The sequence below is a fragment of the Hemicordylus capensis genome, chromosome 8, assembly GCF_027244095.1.
Source record: "Hemicordylus capensis ecotype Gifberg chromosome 8, rHemCap1.1.pri, whole genome shotgun sequence".
Taxonomy (NCBI): domain Eukaryota; kingdom Metazoa; phylum Chordata; class Lepidosauria; order Squamata; family Cordylidae; genus Hemicordylus; species Hemicordylus capensis.
In genome coordinates, this window is record NC_069664.1 from 26,439,183 (window position 1) to 26,463,743 (window position 24,561).

At 45.7% G+C, this 24,561-nt stretch overlaps 1 protein-coding gene across 1 annotated transcript in view; it reads left to right on the forward strand.

Annotated features, from left to right (window-relative positions):
- The window catches only part of LOC128333828 (multiple epidermal growth factor-like domains protein 6), a gene marked incomplete at its 3' end in the record, with an annotated part of 53,485 nt that overhangs the window by 5,433 nt on the left and 23,491 nt on the right, over nt 1-24,561 (forward strand). The window contains exons 3-15 of the mRNA XM_053269844.1: nt 4,231-4,356; nt 10,059-10,251; nt 11,688-11,824; nt 13,079-13,303; nt 14,236-14,377; nt 15,881-16,004; nt 19,229-19,366; nt 19,798-19,980; nt 21,383-21,577; nt 21,994-22,142; nt 22,722-22,890; nt 23,243-23,377; nt 24,236-24,388. Coding sequence (XP_053125819.1) covers nt 4,231-4,356; nt 10,059-10,251; nt 11,688-11,824; nt 13,079-13,303; nt 14,236-14,377; nt 15,881-16,004; nt 19,229-19,366; nt 19,798-19,980; nt 21,383-21,577; nt 21,994-22,142; nt 22,722-22,890; nt 23,243-23,377; nt 24,236-24,388 — 2,069 coding nt within the window. The remainder of the gene's footprint in view (nt 1-4,230; nt 4,357-10,058; nt 10,252-11,687; nt 11,825-13,078; nt 13,304-14,235; nt 14,378-15,880; nt 16,005-19,228; nt 19,367-19,797; nt 19,981-21,382; nt 21,578-21,993; nt 22,143-22,721; nt 22,891-23,242; nt 23,378-24,235; nt 24,389-24,561) is intronic.

A 24,561-nucleotide genomic window follows, 5' to 3' on the forward strand; every position in this document is an offset into this window, starting at 1 on the left:
TAGACCTTTGTTTAAAAAAGAAACAATTGCCTTTGAGAATTGGGAAAGTATAGAATGTTATTAGAGATGATTAATTAGCTGAAATGGCTCAGAAAATTACAGAGAAAGACAAGAAACTAACATCACAGGGATCTTCCTACTGTACGATATCGCCTACCATAAAATTGGGTTGGAAGGGAATCAAATATCTGAAATAATTCATGCTGGGAATTTATTTCCCTCAGCTAGTTCTCTTGAAATAGAAGGAGCTTGGGAGAAGAGCTATCTGTGGAAATCGCAATAGTGCTTTTTATGGAGAGGGGAAAGATGTGGCTTTTCTATGTGATATTTTCGTACACTGTGGAATGCATCTTGAACTAAGTCACATAAAGGCAGGGCTTCACTTGCTAGGCTATATGAAGACATTTGCAAATATGCCTGCAATGTAATCTGAGTATCTACCAGAACAGAGGGAGATTTTCCCAAATAGCATGAATTTGAACCCATAGATGTACAGCAAAGGAATGTGACATCCTGCATGCTTTCCAAGCAAAGTTGGTGTCAACAGCCTGTGCATGTTCGAAGCAGATCAATGGTGGCTTTTCTTGGCTCTGTCTATGCAGACTTGATTGAATACTGTCTTGCTTCTGCAAGTTTCTGGCTGAACTCCATGCTAGGCAAGAGTATCTCTAATCTGAAATAATAAATGTGAATTCATAAAAGCAAGCAGGACTGGGCTTGAGTGAGTTCTTGTAAGAGCAAGATTCAGCATATGTGCACAAAGAGGACCGGGGCAAAATCTATGGCTCATACTCCTAGTTCAAGAAATGTTCTGCAGAATCAGAGCCAGTCCAAAATATGAAATGTATCATGCAGCAATAGGAAGTCAGAAGTAGACTGAGGTGCATACTTGGAAGTCGTGAAAAAGATGATGTCTAGGAGAACAGAGGACATTAGTAATAAGACCAATCAGTGGTTTGCTGAACAGGCTGGGAATTACAGAACAAACTAGAAATGAATACAGGAATCAGTAAAGATATAGGTTGTATTTAGGGTAGCTCACACATGCATATCATGTGATTTCTCTGCACGGTTATTTCATAGATGGTAGCTGATAGCTGAATGTGTGAACGGACTCCAGCAAAAAAACACTGCACTATTAAAACACTGCATCTAATAGAAAATCTGTAAGGACCCATTCACACATGCAAGGCACTGCCTTTTTTTTTGCAGCTATTACAATATGTATGTGAACCTTCCTTTGACCAATCAAGATTTGTTGTTTGTGAGAGGATTAAACACACTCTTAGCCAGGGGTTCTCAAATTTGGGACCCTGTTGATGTTCCCATCATCCATAGCTATGATGGCCAAAGCCCATTGTGGCTGTGGATGATGGAAATTGCCGTCCAACAACATATGGGGACCCAAGTTTGAGAACCCTTGCAGTAATACACTAGGCTAGTTTTCAGCACTGGACAGCTCCACAGGGACAGCAGCCAAGTAGCAGGTGATATTTTCTGAGGTCAAAGTTCACCTCCCAGAGAGTTCAGGCTCTCTTCTTCTTTAAGACTTGTTACTCCACTGGAAGCCAAAGTACTTAATGAGCATATCCAGGTCCCTCCCGCTGAGCCACTGTACTGAGTAACCTGATTCCAATGTCTGTAATGAGGATCCTCCTAATTAAATAATGAAGTGTTCTTGTATTCTGGCTGCCTTGATGTCGACTGATAAAAGGAAAAGCAGAGTGATTGATACTCCATGAAAAGCCTCGTGGTTCACATCCAGCCGTGGTCTGTAATTCACTGTTATGGAAATTAGATAACATCAGGTCTTGGGTCTCTAGGCTTTCAGCTTCTACTCTTAGTGCCCAATGAATAGAGAGTAGCATTTTCCTGGGAGCTTTCATTGCGCACACCATGGAGATAAGATAAGGTGTGCTGGCACTGAGGCAGCATTTGGAAGTCTGCATGGAGTGCTGTCATTTCAGTACAGGGGTTCTGCTGGCGTGTGCTCTTTGTTGCATACAAAATTTGGGGGTTTGACATAATAAACATTTGGAAATTGGTCCTTGAGACTGTTCTCGTGAGCAGCTAAGTGCGGGCTTGGCTGCCCATGAGAAATGGTGGGAGCAAAGCAACTCCTACTGGCACAGCAGCAGCAAACCCTCCTACAGAGCCCACCAGTTAGCTGAGGCTAAGGGTGCAAGCATGCCTTTAACATAGGCTAACTGCTCGTGTGTGTGAGTGCCGGCTGCTCTCAGCCAGCATTGGCACAGGAGCCAGCTCCTGGCTGTTTCTGGGGATCCCCACAATTGTGGGGTTTCTGCAGGCAGGATCCATATGTCCTGACCCCTGCACCTCCGCGCTGCCTGGGTCAGCAGTGGACTATCTGGCTGCACAATCCTCATGCCCAGAGACCCCTCAGAGATTGTCTGTGGGGAAAGTGGGCTTCTGCAGCCTTCCCTACCACCCGGTGGTGAGAACAATAACCAAAAATGATAGGTGTTGTCTGGAGTTCATCATCAAGGTGACTGGGCTGGAGTTTGTCCTGTGGCTTAGTTCCAGGGCAGGATCATGCTGTGAATGCTGGACTTTGCACACAAACATCCATACATATGAAGAAACACCATTGGATAGAAACCCCATTGTCTGAACCATGAATATACAAAGCTGCCATATTAAATCAGACTGTTTATTTATATATTTAGTATATTTGCATACTGCTGAAAATGCACGTCTCTGGGCAGCTTACAACAAATATCACATAAAATTACAACAACAATTAGAACATTATCGCCAGAGACGATGAGAGTCACACATTTAAGTGCTTTGCTAAAAGGAAGCTGGACTTCAGCTCTTTGCAAGACTGAGTAATATCATTCCTTGCTTCAAAGTCATTTTCTCTTTGCCCCAGAACCTCAGAAGGGGAAACTTCTCAAAAATGAGGAAACTGGTAAAAAGAAAGCTGAAAGAGTAATATCATCACTTGAAGTGGTCATATCACTCCAGAAAGCATGGAACTTATTTAAAACCACAATAATAGAAGCTCAGCTGGGATGTATACCAAGAAGGGGTAAAGGTACCATCAAGTTCAGGAGGATGCCAGCGTGACTAACAGGTAGAGTCAGCGAAGCTATAAAAGGGAAGAAGACTTCCTTCAGAAAATGGAAATCCTGCCCAAATGAACAGAACAGGAAGGAACATAAACTCTGGCAATGGAAATGCAAGGAGACAATAAGGGATGCAAAAAGCGAGTTTGAAGAGCATATAGCTAGAAGTGTCAAGGGGAATAACAAAACCGTCTTTAAATATATCAGAAGCAGAAAACCTGCCAGGGAAGACGGTTGGGCCCTTAGATGATGAGGGCATGAAATTAAGGCGGATAAGGAGATTAGGGATGTGCATGAAATCGGTCCGGAGGCCCTTTATGGGCCTCCAAACTGGTTCAAAGAACTGGTGGTTCCTCTGGCTTGATGCCGAGGGGTGGCTCATTAAGGGTGGGGAGGGTGCACTTACCCCTTCTGCCGCTTTTCACCCACCGGTGCTCCATTTTTGTCCAAAATCCATGGGCTGGCAGTGTACCTCCATGCCACCCCTTCCCCCTTTGTTGCCCAGAAATGCGGAAGTATTGACTGCGCATGCATGTCGCACCCTTAATGGCTTCCTTGACTTTACTTGTTAGCCATGCTGGCATGCTCCTGGACTTTGTGGGGCCTTTTCTACTTCTTGGTATACATTCTAAGTGGGCTTCTAGTATTGTGGTTTTGAGTAAACTCCATGCATTCTGGAGTGACATGACTCTCCTGGTTTTCCCTTTCAGCTTTCTTTTCACTAGACTCCTCATTTTGGAGAAGTTTCCTCTTCAGAAATTCAAAGTGTCTGTCTTGACCTCTAACATCACTTTGTTTCCCTTGTTCTCTGTGCTGGGTGTGTGTGTTTTATTGGTGTTCAGGGTACTGTGATGCCATTTCTTGTCTTAACTTAATCTGGCATCTCATGGTCATTAGCTCTTAAAAAGCTTTTAAAGTACAAGTTATCAGAGACCTAAGGAAAATGGGACAGTGCATTTAACATCGCCAACTGACTGTTCCCTACAAGCTCTGAGCTGTTCCTATCAATAATGCATTGTGTGGCCGCCATCTTGCCCTTGGCTGGTTGCACTGGCTACATTAAAACCATGCCGGCACCACAGTAGCACACTCCTCATGCCGCTCTGTCATGTCACGGCGGATCTCTGTGGTTTTCTTTCAGGGCATTACTGTCCTCACGTTGGCACTGTTCAGCCACTCCCGTGCCTGCCTGGTTCCTGTGCCCATGCTCCTGGACAGACTGAATGCCAGAGGTGCACTGGAAGTCTTTGCTGTCCAGATGGGGCCGGTGAGGTGCCTCAGACCCAGGATCCTGCTCGCTCCGCTGAAGGTCTGCAATGCCAGCTCTGCCCTTCAGGTCAATCGCTTCTGCTGTTTGCCTTCTGTTAATGTGCTTAGAGAGGCTGGTGAGCAAACTGCATTTGTGAGCAGTTCCACAGGAAACTGACTTACACTGAATAAGACAATTGGACCACCTTGCTCTGTATTGTCTGACTTGACTGGCAGTGGCTCTCCAAGGTTTCAGGCTGGAGTCTCACCCAGCCCTACCTGGAGATGCCGGGGAATAAACCTGGGATCTTCTGCATGCAAGCAGATGCTCTTCCACTGAGCCATGGCCCATCCCCAAAGGGGAATATACTACACTGCTGACATGTAGTCACCCATCCAAATGCAACAGAGCAGACCTTGCTTAGCAAAGTGGACAAATAGTGCTCACTACCACAAGACCAGCTTTCCTTCCCCCGAAAAAGGAACAGACTCTCTGTGAGAGCTGCTGGGGAAAATGGTAATGGCACTGGCTCATGATCAGAGAGATCACAACTTGAGGAGCCTGAGTGGCAGGTCCCAGCAGGTGTATTGACTTCTCTCATCCTGCAGGTCATTTTTGCACCGATGGACTCACGGCTGCACCGTGCCCGGCAGGAAGCTTTGAGCCTCGAGAGCGTCTCCCGAGGCCCAGCAATGGTTCGTCTTCATACTTCCCAGGTCCGCGCCTTTATATTATCTCTGCTTTGCACAATGGGGAAAACCATTTCAGCCCTAAATCACGCGGCTAATTAGGCTCTTCTAGAGCGCCTGACAGTTATAGTGCTTATTTACTACCCTCTGGCATAAAGCAAGGCAAGTTAGACACCAAGGAAATTTCCTAGAAATTTGTGCACTGACAGAGGCTTTTGAGAATTATTAGTATTTTTTAAAAGTTGGCTTATAGCTTTCTTGGAAGTTCCTGATATTTCGGTTAAAAAGTGAAGTGCCAATTCAGGGTGAATTGGTGAAAGATATTAGTTAACCCAAAAGTCCAAAAAGTCACTTGAAAAAAATCATTGGAAGTGCCATGGGTGAAGCACAGGATTTGAATGCAGGACTGAATGACCAAGCATGCTGTTTCAGGACTTCAGCACTTCCTGGATATGGAGAACTCTGTCGTCTAATAGCAGGAATAACAGACTGTTCTTCAAGAGCAGGGGTTCCCAAGCATGAGTCTTCAGATGCTTTTGAACTACAACTCCCATCATCCCCAGCCACAATGGCCTTGGCCATTGTGGCTGGGGATGATGGGAGTTGTAGTTCAAAAGCATCTGTAGACCCAATGGGAATGCCTCCTCTTGGACACGTGAGCCATTAGGAGGATATTGCCCTTAAGCTATTCAGCAACCCAGCCAGGTATTACCCGACACCACTCACTTGTGGGGTGCCACCCAAGCAGTTTCCATACCCCTTGACAGGGCTGATCTCAATTATCTCTGGCACATTTAATGGGCTACATACAACAGCACCTGCTCTCTTGCTTGCTCGGTATTATGCTGACACAACTCCCAGTCTTGGGTACCACACTAGCCCTACCCAATTTCTGATTGTGTGAACTAGCCTATGGTGTGAGTCCCAGTGGGCTTGGGGTGGAAAGGAGTTGCTGGGGCAAAGCCATAGAAGGGTCCATCTGCAGGTTGAGTCAATTGCAGGGAGGTCTGAGCTAATAGTCCATTCAAAGGGAGGCTGGACAGAGGGGACAGGAAGGCAGGAGTGGATAGGGAAGGTGGCAGACCAAATGGGGAATAGGTAACCTTCCACTCTGTTGGTATCTGTTTGCTCCGCAGCATGTAATGCTTCTCTGTGCAGTGATGCTGGCACACTCCCATGGGACCACTATTGCGGAAGAGAGATTAGGTGGCTGATGGGGTCTGTTGCATTCAAATACAGGTTTATTTTACTTACCGTTGACATCCATTAGGGCCAGAGATGGATGACTTGGCCAGTGGCCTATGCCATGGCATTTGTAGTAATGGATGACACCTATGACTGAAATAAACCTATTTTTAACCAAACCGATTGCATGAACAGCCTCCCCTGAGGCAGAGGGTACCTTCATGAATATGTATCCCACTTTTTTTTTAATCTGTGCTGATCTTGTTGGCTATCAGCTTAGGAAGCACAGTAGGGCCTGTTAATTATTAAATGTATGTATACCTTATCATTATCATTACCTTGTACCTGAACGGGCTGCCCCCACCGCCCACCCCCCCAGCTGCTATTTGAACATAGGGTTCTTTTAAAAAAAAAAAAAAAATCATGTTCTCAATTATTAGTTATCGTCTCAAACTCCAGCTTGTGGATAATATTCAGCAGCAAGATGAGAGTGGAGAGAGTTAAACCTCACTCCTTCTCCTGGCTGCTTTTTTAAAGGAAAAGATGTGGCCAACCTATGTAAGTGTTGTGTAGTGGTTAGAGTGTTCGACTAGGACCGGGAGACCAGAGTTCAAATCCCTGTTCAGCCATGACACTCACTGAGTGAATCTGGGCCAGTCACCTATCGTGAGGATAAACATAACCATGTACTCTGGGCTCCTTGGAGGAAGTGCAGGATAGAAATGAGGTAAGTAAATAAATAAATCTATTCAAAAATGCTATTAGCATAATGTGAAGTTTCACAAAGTTTTCTTTTAGTGAAATTGAAAATTAGAGAAAATGCCAGACTCATCAGATTTGCTCTTGTAATAATAATATAAAAGCCCTGGAGCTATTTATTTTCATTTAGGTTCCTATTTTTGCTCTCTTTTTTCTTGCTTGCTTGCTTTTAAATTTTTTTAACCTACCTTCTAAGTTATTAGTTATTATGCTTATACTAGAATTTTTAGAAGTCGTACCATAATGAGTGAGGAAACCTGTTCAGTGTGAATGCGTTTTGCAAATTAACAAGTAATTGGGCAAACTCAATTAAAAAATAATAATCCGAGGATGGTGCATCACAAACTGCACTCGCTTCATTTATTTTGATAATTGTCATTTGTCTTTAATTATTTTTTCCCCGGTGCACTAGTGAGTGGAATGAAATATGGGCTTTTCCAGTGGAAGTAATAATATCAAAGTAACAGTGGGGCTTCCTCTATCTTCGATCTGACCATAAATTGTTGCTTGGACTGCCAGGTTTGAATCTGAATGATAATGAATGTGAGTCCTGTCGTGGGTGTTTGATTGAGGGTTTCAATCCCATGGTTGTTGTCCGGGTTGACCAAACTATAGGATTGCTGTGGCAGGATCAGTCAGGGCTTGAGCTCAGAACTTCTTAGTCTATGCACTGGTTGTGCTGAGACATTTAAGGTCCTACAATGCAGGAAGAATGGGCAATGTTGTGTTCCCAGTTCCCACAATGGCTCCATGTGCCAATTTAGCTTGGCTATAAATGCTTCCTGACTAAGGCCGCATTTGCTCATAACACAAAACTGGAGGTGACCTCCAGATTTGGAAGCTGTAGGTCCGAGTGCAGGCAACCGCAGTTTCCTAGAAAACTGACCTGCTGTTTCCCTCCCTGAACTGTATTCTATACATTCAGTCTGTAGCGAGTTTCACTGCCTTTAACTCCAGTTCTGTGGTGTCAGTGTTACTTCTGAACTCAGCACCGCAGTCTCCCCCTTCTGCAACTGGAGTTGAGGGAGGAAGAGCTCCTCCCTCGCTCCGGCTGTTATTGGCTGCTGGGCCTGTCTTTCAGTAAAGAAGGAATCCCTGACAGCAATGAGAATGCAGAGAGGGAGCTCTCTGTTTCGTCCAAATTCAGATGGGAGAGTGGGGAGGGGGGCGGACATTGGACTTGCAGTTCTGCATTACTGCCAAAGGTAGCCTAGGACTTAGCAAACAAACCAGACCTTGGCTTTGCCTTGCTGCTCAGCCTTGCTCCAGGTTGAGCTTTGCTCCAGGTTGAGCCTTGCTCCAGGTTGAGCCTTGCTGCTCAGCCTTGCTCCAGGTTCACTGGCCTGTTAGTTTGTCTTTCTCCCTTTCTGTCCCCATCCCCATCTGGTAGCTTCTCTAACCAGGGAAAGGATGCAATGTCATGATGTTGCTTCCTTTCCTGGTATGGAGCCTTGTCAGGCTATACCAGGAAAGAGGAGATGGGGATTTGAAATGCCAGAGCTGTGGCAGCTCAGAAAGCAGCCAACACTTTTTTGAGATAAATGGCTCTTCATTAAAAGGTAAGCCCCCACCCCGATCCAGATACATCGAGTCAATACTGATTATCAACTTCATGCAATCGAGATCGTCCTTTGCATCATGTGCAGAATGCAAGAATGCCCTGGATTGTTATCAGGATTAGACTGATACTTCAGCCTTTGCACAGTCCCATTGGCCGATCCCAGACCTGTCCTACTTCTGCTGTGTTGCATAAGAGTAGATCTACATTAAATCTTATGCATACCTACTTTGGGCTTGTCCCCAAAAATCTTGGGACATGTAGTTGGGTGAGGCTGCTGAGAACCTCAGCTTCAGAACTACAATTCCTAGAGTTCCTGGGGAGAAGGAATGACTTTTGGGGCCAAACCAGTTTAAGTCTGTAGAGTAGATTCACTATGTCATTTCTTACACCATTGGACCCTGACTTCCATGTTTTCTTTCTCCTTCAGAGGTGCTGCAGATGTTCACGACATGAAAGGTTTTTGTGTTGTTTTAAGCAATGATGCGGTGCTTCCCCAGACAGAGGTGCACTGTGTGAATGTGTGCTGGTAGGATTTATTTTGGCCAGGCAGCATTTGTTTCCAGAACCTTGTTATCTCAATGCTGTCCCTTTCACACCCACAATGAGGTAGCTCCATTGTTTAAGATGCATGGTTCTAAAACCCATCGCATTCAGGATGATGGTGTTTGTTTGTCATTCATGCAGGTATCCCAGTGTTTGTACTCAGTCTATCACCAGTCTGTGAAACCCATTCATTGCTCTCCATTCAGAATACAAATGCAGCTCAGCTTTTTATATACAGACCTGGCTCTCTGAAGACCCAACCCCAGATGTTCTTGGTTTTAACTACATTAACAAAGAGACAGCGGTGAACCTATACCCATGCATGTTCACAGCCTGATATATTTATTTGGGGTTTAATGTATCTCTCTCCCATATTATCAGCTTTGAACAAAATCCCTCCTGCTTTTTTATCACTTCAGGGAGGAAAAAAAATCAGAGAAGTACCTAGTCTTTCTTATGCAGGTTCAGCTGGTCCAATAGCACCACCTGCTGTTTTGGCTATGCACTTCCCTAATTCTTGATTCTCTATCCCCCATAAATATGGAATGAAAGGTTAGGAAACCCCATTGCTTCACCACCTCGTTTGTGTACAAAGAGATACATAGTAATCTGTTTTCTTTTCTTGAAAATGAACTGTATCACTTTCTGAAATGTGAAGGAACTATCTGGAAAAAAATCCCCAAAGTTTCTTTTTGAGAAGAACCTTGAAATTCCTCTGATTTTCAGTTTTCCTTGGAGGAACCTGAAATTCTCTTTCAACTTTCACGCTGGAGAAATTTCAGCTCCAATACAGTTCACTTCAGTTCTTAATACATGCTTCAAGCAGTTTAATTAGCAAGCCTCCAACATCACCTATCTGAAGGAGGGAGGTTTTGCTAACAGAATTCTCAGCAACCTCTCTCACACACTGGAGTTCTCAAATAAATCATGACAAAAAATACAGATTTGGTTATCGGTGGTTCTTTCCTCCCACACATACCCAGGAATCAAACTCTGTCTGAAGTGTCCTGCTGGCTATTTCTGCCCCGATGGAGCGAGCTACCCAAGCCCATGCCCTCCAGGGACCTACAATCCTCTCCAGGGTCAAGATGAGCTTGCAGACTGCAGTGTTTGTCCTGCAGGAAGAGCTTGCACCCAAGGAGGCCTGGCCAAACCGGACTCTGAGTGCATGCCAGGGTAAATATCTATCATTCTCTTTTCCTCTCACCCCCCAGCTGCTTTCTTTCAGGGCTGTGACAGTGGCCATGTTAGGGGACACAAGGGATAGGGGACTTACTGCTGAGACAGACATATGAAATGGCTCAAAAGGCACTGGCTGGTACCCAGACTGACAAAGTGCTTGCACAACCAACACAACAACTGCAAGTCTCAAGGAAGTTGCATGGCTTTGCAATGTCCCCAAGTTGTGCTGTTGCACAAGCAGTCCTTGCAATGTAAATAGTTAATGTAATGTAATGTAATGTAATCCTTGCAATGATCCTTGCAATGTAAATGTGCATGAGCGAGGTGGGGTAGTTGGTACCATCTGGAGGGAGGAATGCTCATTGTGATTTTTGACAAGGTCTACACTCCTAGAGTTGGGAAATGAGTGTTAGCACTGCGACATGTTCAACTTGCAGTGCTTTGGTTGTCATGACCATCAGGCCTGCATTTGCAAAATTTGCAATGGTGTTGTAAAAGCTTTTAAAAGTTTTAAACACACACACACACATTCTGTAAAATTCTGTCGATGTCAGAGGAATGCAAATGAAGACTGGTAGGAATGTCCTCCAAAGATTACTCCATGGAGAGAGGACAACAACTTGTGTAGTGTTATTCTAACCCTGTTCCTAACCTGTACAAAAATGACTACAAGCTTACCCTAACATTTGAGGGTAGGAATAAAGAAGGCGTGAATGCAGAGAAAGCTGTAAGTGCAGCAATGCTATCACCTATTTTCCATATCTGGGGGGTGGGAGTGGGCGTGTGATAAGACATTGCCAAAAATCACCATGAGCATTCTTCCCTTGAGATGGTACTGGTGTCAAAATTTCTAGGCCTGGCTCATGTACTAGAACAAGGCTTACCACCTTGTTGTGCACACCAAGGAGGTTAGTGTCCAGGCAACACTAGTCTGGAGCACAAACTCCCCTCACAGCTGAACTAGCTAACCCAACATCCTTGTATGTGTGCAACACCTAGTTAGTATATAGATCAGCCATTATTTGAAAGCACAGTTGTAACTCTTCATCCATGAAAGTGTCTAGCTCTGGGGTAGGGGAACTTGGCCCTCCAGCTGTTGCCAAACTTCAACTCCCGTCATTCCCAGCGACAATAAATTGTGAGAATCATGGGAGCTGAAGTTCAGCAACAGCTGGAGAATCAACCTTTGCCTACCTTCATCCATGCTTAAATGCTCACAGAATGATGGAGATCTGGGGAGTTAGCATTGTCAGTAATGTCAGGTGTGATCCAATAGATGCCCATGGCAACCCCATTATTCCACACCACAGAGACATGAACAGATTAGCTCGAGAGCAGTTTCCTCCTTGTAGAACACAGTGGGTTTGGATTACCTAAAGCCATTTCTTTTGCTTTCACTATGTTACAACTGAGCTCTGCTTTGTTCGCAGATATGTTTGCCCAGCTGGCTCCACCAGTCCTCATGCCCCCACCAATGCTTGCCCGTCAGGGACATTCAGCAACCACTCTGACCTCTTTGATAAATCCCAGTGCGAAACCTGTCCAGAGCGATTTGTCTGCATAAGAGGTATGTCCTTCCTTCTGCTTTCCAATGCCCACCTTTTTCAGGAAGCCTTAGTCCCCTGTGACCTACTATGCCTAAATATACATGGCTGAGATGGCAGATCATTTGGGTATGACAGATCCCAGGTTCCTCTTCCAGACAAGCCATGCCCCTAGTGATAGCATGGCAACATCTTTATGGGAAGCATCCATAGCTCAATTGAATCAAGAACCTGTTTGGTCATAAGAGCATGAGAAAAGCTCTGCTGAATCAGGCCAAGACCCACTGAGACCCTCACCCAGCAGCCAACCAGGCACACGTGGGAAGCCCACAAGTAGGGGAAAGAGGGAAACCACCCTCTCCTTTGAGGCTGGGCTAGACTGATCAATGACTTGACTTGGTATAGACTTGGTATTCATATAATGGACTAGCTCAGGGTTTCTTAACCTTGGGCCCCCAGATGTTGTTGGACTACAACTCCCATCATCTCCAGACATGACCTTTGTGGCTGAGGATGATGGGAGTTGTAGTCCAACAACATCTGGGGGCCAAGGGTTAAGAAACCCTGGACTAGTTCCTTGCCTCTCTCAATGACCAGCCATCCCTGGTCCTATGCTGATACATACCTTTGAACTAGTCTGCCTGAGGTAGTGAGTGTTAGTTGACCTTCCCCTTGCTATGCATTTGACCTTCCCCTTGTTTGCATTTGAATGGGTGACTACATGTGAGTACTGTCTGCTGTAAGATATTCCCCTTAGGGGATGGGGCTGACGCTCAGTGGTAGGACATGCATGCAAAAGGTCCGAGATTCAACCCCTGGCAATCCCAGAAAGGGCTGGGAGAGACATCTTCCAGAAACCTTGGAGAGCTGCTGCCAGTCTGTGCAGACAATACTGAGCTAGATGCCCTGACTCAGCATAAGGCATCTTCCTATGATCCTCAGCAGCAGCTTTTTATTTAATTTTTTAATCTATTGTTCCATTTCTATACCGCTTTTCATTAAAATAACCCCAAAGCTGTTTACATCAGAATTAAAACAATGCACAAATACAAATTAAAAGTACAAATATTAAATATAAAAATAATATATATCTATTTAAATGTTTAAAAATCGACATAAAACAGTCACATGCAAAACACACAGCGGCATCAGTAAAAAATGTACTCTCATAAAAAAGCCCGGGTGAAGAGCCACCTTCAGGAGCTTTGTCCTCCTGAAGATGGTAGATACCCTTGGCTGCTTGGCCTCATCCTTCCTCTCCATCCTTGTATTCCCAGGCTCAGGAGGGAAGCAGAAACCACCAGCCCCCTGCCCAGCTGGTCACTATTGCCCTCCAGGAACCAAGCACCCCATGGAGCACAAGTGTGCCCCAGGCACCTGGAGCAACAGAACAGGCCTAGCAGCAGAAGAGGAGTGTATGCTGTGTCCCGCAGGCTGGTTCTGCATGGCGGGTGCTCAGACCCCGTCTGGAAGCTGCAGTGCTGGCTATTTCTGCCCAGAGGGTAAGTAGAAGCCAACCAGCCGGAGCAGAGGTTTTTTCTCATACACTGGTTTATTCCTGGAGTCCATGTGTGCCTCTTGCAGATTATGCCCCCTGAGTGGCTTTCCCCACATGGGGTTTCAAGCATGTGTAAAAAAAAGGGAGATTGGGTCTGTTGGCATGAATCATTGTGAATCCAAATATCTTGCCACGTTCTAGCCTGCTGCTTCAGTTAATATGCCCATAAGAAGAGAAGAGCTCTCTTGCTGTGTCAAACCAATGTTGTGTCTTACGGAATGTCTTGACTTTTAAAAACAGCCATCACTGGAAATGTGCAAGAAAATCAGTCAGTGTGGTATGAAATTATTATTATTTATTTATTATTTATTTGATTTCTATACCGCGCTTCCAAAAATGGCTCAGGGTGGTTTACACAGAGAAATAAGAAATAAATAAGATGGATCCCTGTCCCCAAAGTACTCACAATCGAAAAAGAAACATGAGCTAGACACCAGCAACAGTCAGTGAAGGTACTGTGCTGGGGGTGGATAGGACCAGTTACTCTCCCCCTGCTAAATAAAGAGAATCACCATGGTAAAAGGTGCCTCTTTTGCCCTGTTGCTGCCCCTACACTCTGGAATGCCCTCCCTGCCGAGATGAGAGCCTCCCCATCTCTGACTTTAAAAAGTCCTTAAAGACTTACATTTTCACCCACACCTTTTAATTTAATTGTGGCTTTAAATTGTTGTAATGTTTTTATTTTTGTGTTTTAACTTTTTATGTTGTTGTGAGCCTCCCAGGTACCAGAAGTTTTGGGCGGCATAAAAAATTGATAGATGGATAGATGGATGGAGAGAGAGAGAGAGAGAGAGAGAGAGAGAGAGAGAGAGAGAGAGAGAGAGAGATGACTACAATTAGGTTCATTCTCTGCCTCCCTTTTTCTCTTTGGAAAAGGCACACAGACAAGCACGCAGTTCCCCTGCCCAGCAGGCACCTATAGTACCAGGCTTGGAAATGCTAAAAAGGAAGATTGCATCTCCTGCCCCAAAGGATCGTACTGCTCAGAAGGAACTGCCAAGCCAGTTTTCTGCCCACCGTAAGCCAAATATGTCCTGTTATTTATTTTATCTATGTATTTATTGTTCAGTTTTTATACCGCTTTTCATAAGGCATCTCAATGCGATGATGTATTTTATTGTTAAAATACAATAAAACTCCATAAAGATCACCATTTAAAACCTTAAAATCAGTTAAACAGTAAAAACCATGGAACACCAAAACAAAAACAAAACAAAACCCTTGATACACAGCTACTCATACTAGGCTCCATGGCATGAATGTATTCAGCCACTTTGCTAATCATCAGAGAGTTCCATCACTTTTGGAAATCCAGTGCAGACTTGTTTGCTTTCCGTGCTCTGGAGGCTTTGCACACAGGGCTTCTACCCTAAATCTCCTTCAGAAGAGAGTGTGTGTGTTTACACCAGCCAAGTCCCTTTGAGATTCTTGGACCCACTCTACACTCAAATCGGGCGTTGTGATGCGAATTCTAGCTTATCTCGGTGTATTTCCGGATTTTAAAAATGCTGGTTTTAAGGAGTTTTTCTGAAAATGCCTGAGCAAATAGGGAGAGGCACTGATGTCAAATCATTAGCATGATAAGAAGGATACTCTCTTTAAAAATGCAGATTTCACTCTTTAGGAATCTACTCCCCCCACAATTGGCTAGAAGGAAAACACAGATGCATGCCATGTTTTAAATTATTTTAATTGTCAACTGCCCACCGACCCAAGTTTTCGGCGGTATAGAAATATTATAGATAGATAGATAGATAGATCCAAGAGCAGAGGGGAGGGGCAGCTTCCCTCAATGCCACAAGTGTAGTTTGAAGTGGCTTCACTCAGCATTTACCCCAAAGCATGTAGCCATGTGTGAAGAACTCCCAGGCAGGCTGTGGAACTCCTTATCCTATGAGCCCCTCTTAGCTCCTTCCCTGATGACGTTTTGCAATTTGCTTAAAATGTTCTTGTTTGGGCATGCATTTGGTTTGATCTTATTGTCCCCCCACCCACCCCGGTTTTGTGATTTCTGTCACCCTGTGCTGTTCCTTGGTTCCTAGTGCTCTTGAACTGTTTTAAATTATTTGGAGGGTTTTTTTCCCTAATGTATTAGATTTTGTTGATTTAGACACCCCTTCCTGTGCATGGTGCTCTCTTAAAAAAAAAATCCCCACAACTCTAGACAGTTCTATCTGGACAGAAGTTAAATTTCTCGACAGATAGAACTGGACAGATAGCTGATCTAGATGGATATGTCTATGTTACAAACTGATGAAAAGAAATGTCATTTTCATGCCTTCTCGCTTCCAAGAACTATGGTTGCTACACAACGTATAGTAATTGCAGAGCTCAATAAAGAGCTAACGAAGGAGACTGAGCAGCTTTGCAGGAAGAGGGGAAAGAGAGAGACCATCGCACAGCACCCAGGCTCCTTCAGCAAAACTGGGCACAACTGTTTGGATTGTTTATTCACTCATTGTGGTAGTAAGAGTTGGTTCATTCATTGCTGCTCTCCATTGTCTGCCCTTTCCTTGTCCAGGGGAACTTACCGCACAGAGCAAGGGGCAGCATCAGCCAAAGAATGCCTACCCTGTCCTGGAGGGTATCACTGTCCTGAACTGGGCACTGTTGCTCCTAGCGAGTGTGGTGCTGGCAAATTTTCGGTAAGTGCCACCTGCATCCTGGCTGCACTGTAGTAATAGACAGCTCTGCTTTTCCCCTTTCTAAGGAACATGAAGAAGAAGAACTAACCTAGAAACCAGCAGCTTCTAGATCAAAGTATGTAAACTTCTATCTTAATCCTCCTGCCTGTCTGCCATTTTCTCCTTGCAAAACTCAAGGGGAAAGGGCCTAGCTGAATAGCAGAGCACCTGTTTTGCATGCAGAAAATCCCAGGTTCAATCCCTGATAGTATCCCTAGGTAGGACTGGGAAAGACCCCTGCCTGAAACCCTGGAAGGCCAGTGCTAGTTAGTTTGCATGCGCGCGCCGCAAACCACGCCGTTCTCCAGAGGCCCGGTCTACCCGGCGATCGGAGGCCCGGTCTACCCAGCGATCGGAGGCCCGGTCTACCCGGCCCTTTCCCGCCGGGTAGACCGGGCCTCCGGAGAACGGCGTGGTTTGCGGCGCGCGCATGCGCGCGTGCGCAAGCCACCATTCTGCTGGAGGCCTTCCAAGCAAGAGGAGCTCTGTGCCGGAGCTCCTCTCGCTTTTTATCCAGCGACCGGGTGAGCGACTGGGTGGGTGGGCGGGCAGCTAGCTGGGAGGGAGGGAGGGCTGGATGGTTTTAGAGGTTATTTCGCCGCGGCGGCGGCGGCGGCGGCGGGGGGGGGGCGGCTGGTTTCCAGCACCCCTATACAGTACAATACGGGCGCTGGCGGGGGCAAGGAGGCGGGAGGGCTAAGCAAGCCCTCCCCGCCCTAAAAACAAGGCCCCCCTTCGGTGCCGGTCCGGACTTCTCCGGACCGTGCACATCCCTATGTGTCACTTTGATCTGCATCAATTGCAGCCAGGCCACATCTGGGACTGTTTTCAATTTGGTCAGAACAATTCATAAGGACGGATGCAAAGTGGCCATCTCTGGGTCCAGTTGGCACCTGAGTAGGCTACACTTTTAAAGAAAAAGACAGCAGCAGGCAGCCCAGCCTCACAGAACTGGCTGTGTTAGAGTCTCCCTTCCATGATCATTAATGCAAATCATAGGAGTCTCAGAGACACGTTCCAACTGACGTGAAAATTGCTGTCATTTTAATAGGGCCTGGTAGCTACCCAGCTGGCCAAATGCCATTTTGAAGAAATGTATAATTTGGATGATTTCTCCTCCTCATTGTCGGAACGATTAAAGCTGTGGAAAAGAAGGGAGCAGATATTACTGCTCCAGATTGGCTCCTTGGGGGGCCCAAATTGCAATGAAATTGAATGTTCATTTTGCCATCAAAGGTAAAATAGTGTGTTAGACCCACAGACGAGACAATCAGCAGAATGGTTATCTGACAAACAAACGGCAAACTCTCTGCCCTGTTCAGCAGTGTCTGAACTGTGGTGGATAATTTTTAAGCATTAATGGCCAACATTTCCATATTGATGAGGAAAAATTGGTAGCTTTCTGGTTTCCACTGTTATTCCCACCCAGGTTGGTTTTCTGTAGCTTCAGATTTCTGGCCATTTATCCTTCGAACTATTCATTATGATCAGAGATATGGAAGGAATGGTGAAGAGAGACCTACAACAAATAAAACTGGTATTATCTTCCCCATGTGCCTTTGTGTATAAAGTTGTGTACAAGTTTTATTTGTATCGTCTTAGGAGGAACAGATCCAGGGAAAGAAGCAGGATGAAATTTGATTCAAGGACACCAAGAGAAAAAGGTAGACAGGCAAGTTGGGAAAGGCAAGTTGAAGGCAGATATTAAGCTTAAGGGAGAAGTTAGCCATGTCAAACAAAGCAAGGAAGATTCCAAAAGAAAGGTTTGTATGATCACCTGCAATCTCTTCCTTTTGTGGTACTTGCTGGGAACTGAAACCAGGACAATACCATCCATTGCTGTCTGTGTACCCTGTGCCATATCAGCAGGCAGGGTAAGAGTACGGAACAAGTTTTGCAACCAGTGCTGAGGAACTGCCAACAGGAAGTCTTTCTCTGATTTCCATATTTTGTGAGCAAAAGGAGCTGGATTTGGTATTGTTAAAATTGTGTAGAATGCCAGCTCACTTGGAGGTCCTGATGGTCTCTAACCCCACTGACTCTGAATTTCATTCCTGCTATTACTAACCCTGTGTCATAGGATGCTAGAGAAGTGGATTGGGACACCTTTCCAGAGGTCTTCCTATTTCTGTAGCTACCTGGGCTCCCACTGGATTCACATTACCAAATTCACATTACCATTACCAAAGTTCCTTTCCAACTCTGAACTTCTGAAAATAAGGCTGCTGGGTGTCTCTTCTTCCTGTTGTGCAGGATCCTGGCTCCACCTCCTGCTTGCCCTGCCTTGTTGGGCATTACTGTGCAGACCTGAACACCAGCAGGGAGATGATGATGCTTATGATGGTCTGTCCAGCAGGCCTGCTCTGCCCTGAAGGACTGGCAGCTGCTCCAAATGCCAGTGGGAATGCCTGTCCTAGAGGCTACTATTGTCCACAGGGTGACATCGTAAGTATTATTTTGGGGTTAATGTTGTTCACGGTTGCCACCTCTTCTATTTCATCATGCTTAGATGTCACAGAAGGCCCTTGTCCTACAGTACTGCTGTTGTATTGTGGCTAAGGGACAGAGCAGAGAACCAGGATGTTTTGCAGTTCAGATCTCATCACAGCCATGAACTCTCAGTAGCCTTAAGCAAACCACTGGATGCATTCAGACATACCACCAAATGCTGGTTTGCGAAGTCAAGTCATGATTTGCCATTACGTCTGAACTGACATGAGCATACAAACCAGGGTTTGGGCTACCAAAGCAGGATATGAAACCACAGTTTGAAGCTGATTTGTAAACTGCATTTTGCATTAACCATGATTTGCCATCATGTCTTAATTCACAATTGACAAAGCAGATTTAGGGTTATTTCTCCACCTCAAGAGGCTGCTGTGTCATGCAGATGGGAAGGAACAAGGGCTCAGCTGATGAAAAAGGAATGTGTATGAGCCATTCTAAACCAGGGTTTGCTTACTGTATGCTTGGAAATTCATGCCATGGTGTGAGTTCTTAACTCTGGTCAGTACAAACCATGATTTGACAATGTCATGATATCTGGATTGAGCCAGGAGAGCTGTTTTAAGTATAATAGAGACTGTATATGATGCTTTGAACCAAGATTGTCCAGTTGGTTGATCTAACAAAGTGAGATTGTCATTCTGGCTTTAAAAAACATCTGAAGTTCTCTTTGCCTCCAGCATTCGCACGCTAGGCCATGCCCTAATGGGACTTTTGGAAGTCAAAGAGGGCTGGGCACAGCCGACCAATGCTTGCTCTGCCCCATGGGCAAATTCTGCTACAGAGAAGGGCGAGAACCCCAGGGACTATCCCAGCCAGTGAGTCTCTCAGACTGTCCTCTTCTTAAGCACACCTTCCCACTCCTTGGATACTTATGCATGGCTTGTTTGTTTTTAAACTTCCCTTCCTTCTCATCTTCTCACTGCTTACTGGTGTTATCTGGATGGATTATCTCACTCTTTTAATGAAGATGACTTTCCATGATGCCTTTGGCACAATCCCCTAGTCCCCAAGCCCTGCTGCAACTAAGTATGTATAACTGTAATAAACACACATTCCCACCCTGTTTCTTCCTGCCTCAGTTTCCCTCCCCTTGTCATCTCCCTTGGGTCATGTTCTAGACTGTATGCCATCTGGGATAAGGCCTTATCTTTTCATTCTTTATGAAGTATCATGCGCATGGATAGTGTTCTATAAACCAATAATAATGTGAACCTCATTAATATCCAATTTGTGTTTTTCTTCATAGAGTGGGAATTGCCCCCCTGGATATGCCTGCCCCCCAGGGACTGGGTTTCCTTATTCTTTTCCCTGCCTGCCTGGCTCTTACTGGGACAATTCCACGCACGGTGGTGGAGATCTGTGCAAGCCGTGTCCAGCTGGTTTCTACTGTGACACTGTGGCTACGACCCAACCCAAAATGTGCCCATTGGTGAGCTGAAAGAGAAGAAGGGGGTGCTGGGTAAATCAGGCCAGATGTGCAGAGTCTCGGTGCCCCATGAGCCTTGACTCTACCTCAAGGAGTGCCTCCTCCAAAACATTCCTGCCTGTACTTTAAGGTCACCTTCGGAGGCTCTCCTCTGGGTGCCACCACCCACAGTGGTGCAACAGGTGGCTAGCAGGGACAGAATTCCAATTGCCTTCTCAGAATTGGCCCCTCCTCTATCGAATGCCTGGGGAAAATCCGCCTGGGGCACGAGACTTCCTCGTACATGTTTAGATGTCAGGCTAAAGCCTTCCTCTTCTGGCAAGCTTCTAAGCTCCTGTTTCTGCTGCCACCATTTTTATCTTCAATAGTCCTCTCTTATCATATCTACTGCTCTTGATAGTGAGGGAGGCTTTAGGCATTCATGTTGCTCCAATAGAGAAAGTCCAAATATTTTAAAAATAAAAAGGATTTGTTGTTTCACAAAGAAAAACAAACAAAGCGAGTCATGGTCCTTTCCAATATGTACATAGTTCAAAGCACAACCAGTTAAGTTTATTCTCTGAGTCCCTTTCTGCTAACTTCTTTCTTGGCAGTTAACTTCCTACTGACTCTACCAGGCACCTTATGACTTCTCCTTCTGTCATTCTAAGTACTTGGTGGCAACAGTTACCATGCTGAACTCAATAAACTACTAGACTGTGGGGTTTATAAACACACAAACTCTGATGACTCTGTACCGGCTTACAGGCTGTTTTGGTTAGGAATGTGCACGAACCGAGGTTTGTGCATGAACCGAGGTTTGTACACGGACTGAGGTTTCTGCATGAACCAGTTCATCGCCGCTGGGAGGGTGTGGAGCAGTGAGTGAGATCTTTAAAAAGGAGGAGAGCATGTCTCTGCCACCCCATGCAGCTTCCTGCAGCAGCAGCTGCGTTCCTCCCAAGAACCCATGTGCGGACTCCCATGTACATGCTGGCACCGCGCGTGGGTTCTTTGGAGAAGCACCACTGCAGCAGGTAGCTGCATGGGGTGGCAGAGAGCAGGTAAGGACCTGCTTTCCTCCTTTTCAAGATGTTGCTTGCCACTCCCCAGCCCACTCCCATCCCCTCCCGGCAGTGCTGAACTTGTGCACAAAGCTCGGTTCATGCACATCCCTAGTTTTAATGTTTTCATTTTATTTATAGTTGTGATTTATTTAGATTTATATATTTTTTAGATTTAGTTTTAAGGGTTTTAGATTTTGGTTTTAATGTTCTTTTTTATAAACGGCTTCGAGGACACTGGTCAGTTGAGTGGAGGGTGGTGTGTGTGTGTGTGTGTGTGAGAGAGAGAGAGAGAGAGAGAGAGAGAGAGAGAGAGAGAGAGAGAACTTTGAGAGCCATAAGGAGCTGGGTTTGTTTTGCAGGGGTCTTACTGTGCCAGCGGCAGCTCTCAGCCAGAATCTTGTCCAGAGGGCACCTATGGCAACAGGAAGGGCTTGACAGGCCTACAAGACTGTAGTCCGTGCCGAGCAGGGTTTTACTGTGCTGCTCCTGGGCAGACGTCCCCAAGCGGTCGGTGTGAGGCTGGGTTCTACTGCCAGGGAAGAGCAGTGACGCCAGTAAGTAAGTCTCTTGCATAGATGACTCTGCCTTTTCATAATCAGGTTGCGAGGCCGTCTGTTCCTCCCAAGCCTTTCCCAGGAATGGCGATATGATGACTCAGTGGCAGAGCATCTGCTTCCATGTAGAAGGTCCCAGGTTCAATCCCTGGCAGCATCTCCAGGTAGGGTTGGGAAAGACCCTTGCCTGAAACCTTGGAAAGTCACTGCCAGTCAGTGTAGACAATACTGAGCTAGAAGGACCGATGGCCTGACTCGGTAGAAGGCAACTTCCTATGTTCCTACAGTGTGTCTTGAATTGATCTGTATCATGCTCTGAGACATTTATAGAGTGATGGAATTGAAATACTTGTCCAAGCCACTCCATGAACTCAAGCCTCCCATAAGTAATCAAAGTATCCTTTCCTCAAATTTAGCTCCCCACAGATGGAGTCACAGGAGATATTTGCCCACCTGGGGCATACTGCCCCCTTGGGTCATCAGTGCCCATCCCCTGCCCTCCAGGGACCTACAGCAACACCAGTGGATTGAAACATCGCAATCAGTGTCTGGACTGCCCACCTGGGTGAGTTCTTCAATCTGCAGGAAGAGCAAAGTTCAGCTGTGCAATAGCGTGGTGAGCTGGGAGGGGTGCCTAGAGAAACCCAGCCATTCAAAGTGACAGCAGGGATGCAGCTCAGTGGCAGAGCATCTGCTTTGCATGCAGAAGGTGACAGGTTCAGTCCCTGGCGGCATCTCCAGGTGGGACTGGAGAGATTTGATGCGTGAGCACTGGAAGATATTCCCCTTAGGGGGTGGAGCCACTTTGGGATGAGCAGAAGGCTCCAAGATAGGGTTGCAAGAGTCTCTTGCCTGCAAGCGGCTTCTCCCAGGTTGCAGGCAGGAGTTTGTCTCAGCCCTATCTGGAGATGCTGCCAAGGAGGGAACTTGGAACCTTCTGCATGCAAGTATGCAGATACTCTTCCCAGAGCAGCCCCATCTGCTATGGAGAATATCTTACATTGCTTTCATGTTGTTCTATGCTCTTGAAGGGATCTGATACCATGGAAGGCAGCTAATGAGTTTCTCAGTGCTGGGCATGTTTCATTTTAAGGAATTGGAGAGTTTCCAATACAGGGTGCATTTCCCCCCCCCCCAATACCAGGCTGTACTGTGAAGGGACAGATCCACAGGCTCCCACTGGACCTTGCAAATCTGGCTACTTTTGCCCTGGTGCTGCCAAAACAGCCACCCAGATGATGGCCAAGGAAGGGCATTACACCCTGGAAGGAGCCTTCCAACCAGAGCCTTGCCCTCCAGGGACTTTCCAGCCAGTGAGTACAGTTAACAACATTGTGTTCCTTGCCAATTAATAATGCAGCAGATCATATGTTTCATTTCTGGGAGTGCATTAAGGAGCGGAGGCCATAAAAACTCTGGACATCTCTCCCCTCTCCCCAGCTTTAATTGGTTTCTTTATTAGTTTGATCAGCCAAAGCTCCAGTCGAAAAAACTCTCTCCATGAAAGAAAATTTAAATCAGTGTTGCAGATTTAGGACACGTGTTTGTTGTTGAGGCTGTTTTGAGTCTGGTGTGTTGCTGTAATAAGGAATGAAAATGCTAAAGTTGCTAAATGCTAAAGTGGCTAAATGCTAAAATGCTGAAGTTTTCTTCTCCTCTTTCTAGGGTTTAGCTCAGTCTGTGTGCAGGGAATGCCCAGCAGGGAGGTTCTGCAACCAGACCAGCTTGGTAGAACCCTTGACTTGCCCCAAAGGACATTACTGCCCAGCTCGGAGCACTCTGCCTCTTCTTTGCCCAGTGGTAAGAAGTCATAGAGCTGTGACAGATTTCTCAGTGGAAATCTAGGAACTTTATTTCAACATCAACAAGATCTGCATCTGTTCTTGGATTTCAGGGCTAAAAGGAATGTTGAAAACCAAAGTTTTAGTTTGTAATTCCACCCAGATCCATGGCCAGGATCATAAAAGGGGCTGTATGTACAAGAGAACTGTATGTGAAATGAGGAGTTTGCCTATTGTTTGTTTACAACACAGTAGTTTGAAGAGACAAGCCACATTTTAAACTGGACAGAGGCTTGTGTCTTCAGCTTCAATGAAAACAGTTTTGTAAAATCTTCTGCTTGTAAGCCCCTGTTTTCAAGTGTGGCCACACCAGTGAATGAACAAAATCATCTGGGGGGATTTCAAGTCTGATAATCCCTGCCTTAATGAGAACTAGGCCAAGATTCTTATGGTTTTATTTTAAAACAGCAACAGAAATGAAGAGGATGTTCTGAGCATCCTCTATTCAAACTTCCTAGTTGTATTCTCCTGCTGGGACCCAAAGAACCACACCTCTTGTTCTGCACACCCAAGAGGCAAACTGCTTTGGGATAGGAGAGACGTTTGAAAAGCTATAGGTGATATGGCATGGTTGAAAGGTGGTAGTGGGGACACAAAGTCAAAGATCACACTGGGAAAGCACAAGCCAGCAGACACATCCAAAGTATCTCTTGGGTCAGTTTGTGGCTTTCGATTTGACTCTTAAATCAGATTGCACTGAATCTCTGATACAATTTAGATGAGAGGGAAATGAGTTCCTTGTTTGCATGCCACAATTTCCTTTTGGTCACTAACCTATTTTGTTGCTGTTGCAGTTGTGTTGTTCTGTTTTGTTCAGGGCACTTACTCAGACATTTCCGGTGGCACAGGAAGGGGCAATTGCAAGCCATGCCCAGCAGGCATGTACTGTAGCAAAGCTGGTCTGGCTGTTCCTGAAGGACCCTGCCAGCCAGGGTATTATTGTCTCCAAGGATCCAACAGTGTCTCCCCAGTAAGTACAGTGCTGATTTGAACCATCCCATCTTCCACTTTTCTATCAAGATCCCAACCACTTTTCAAGGGGCAAAGCTGATGGATGTCTCTTTGCTCAGGCCTGAGACCCAGGTGGGTCAATCCATCCAAGTGGCAAGCATCCCTTTGGGGTTTACGCCCCATCCCATATCC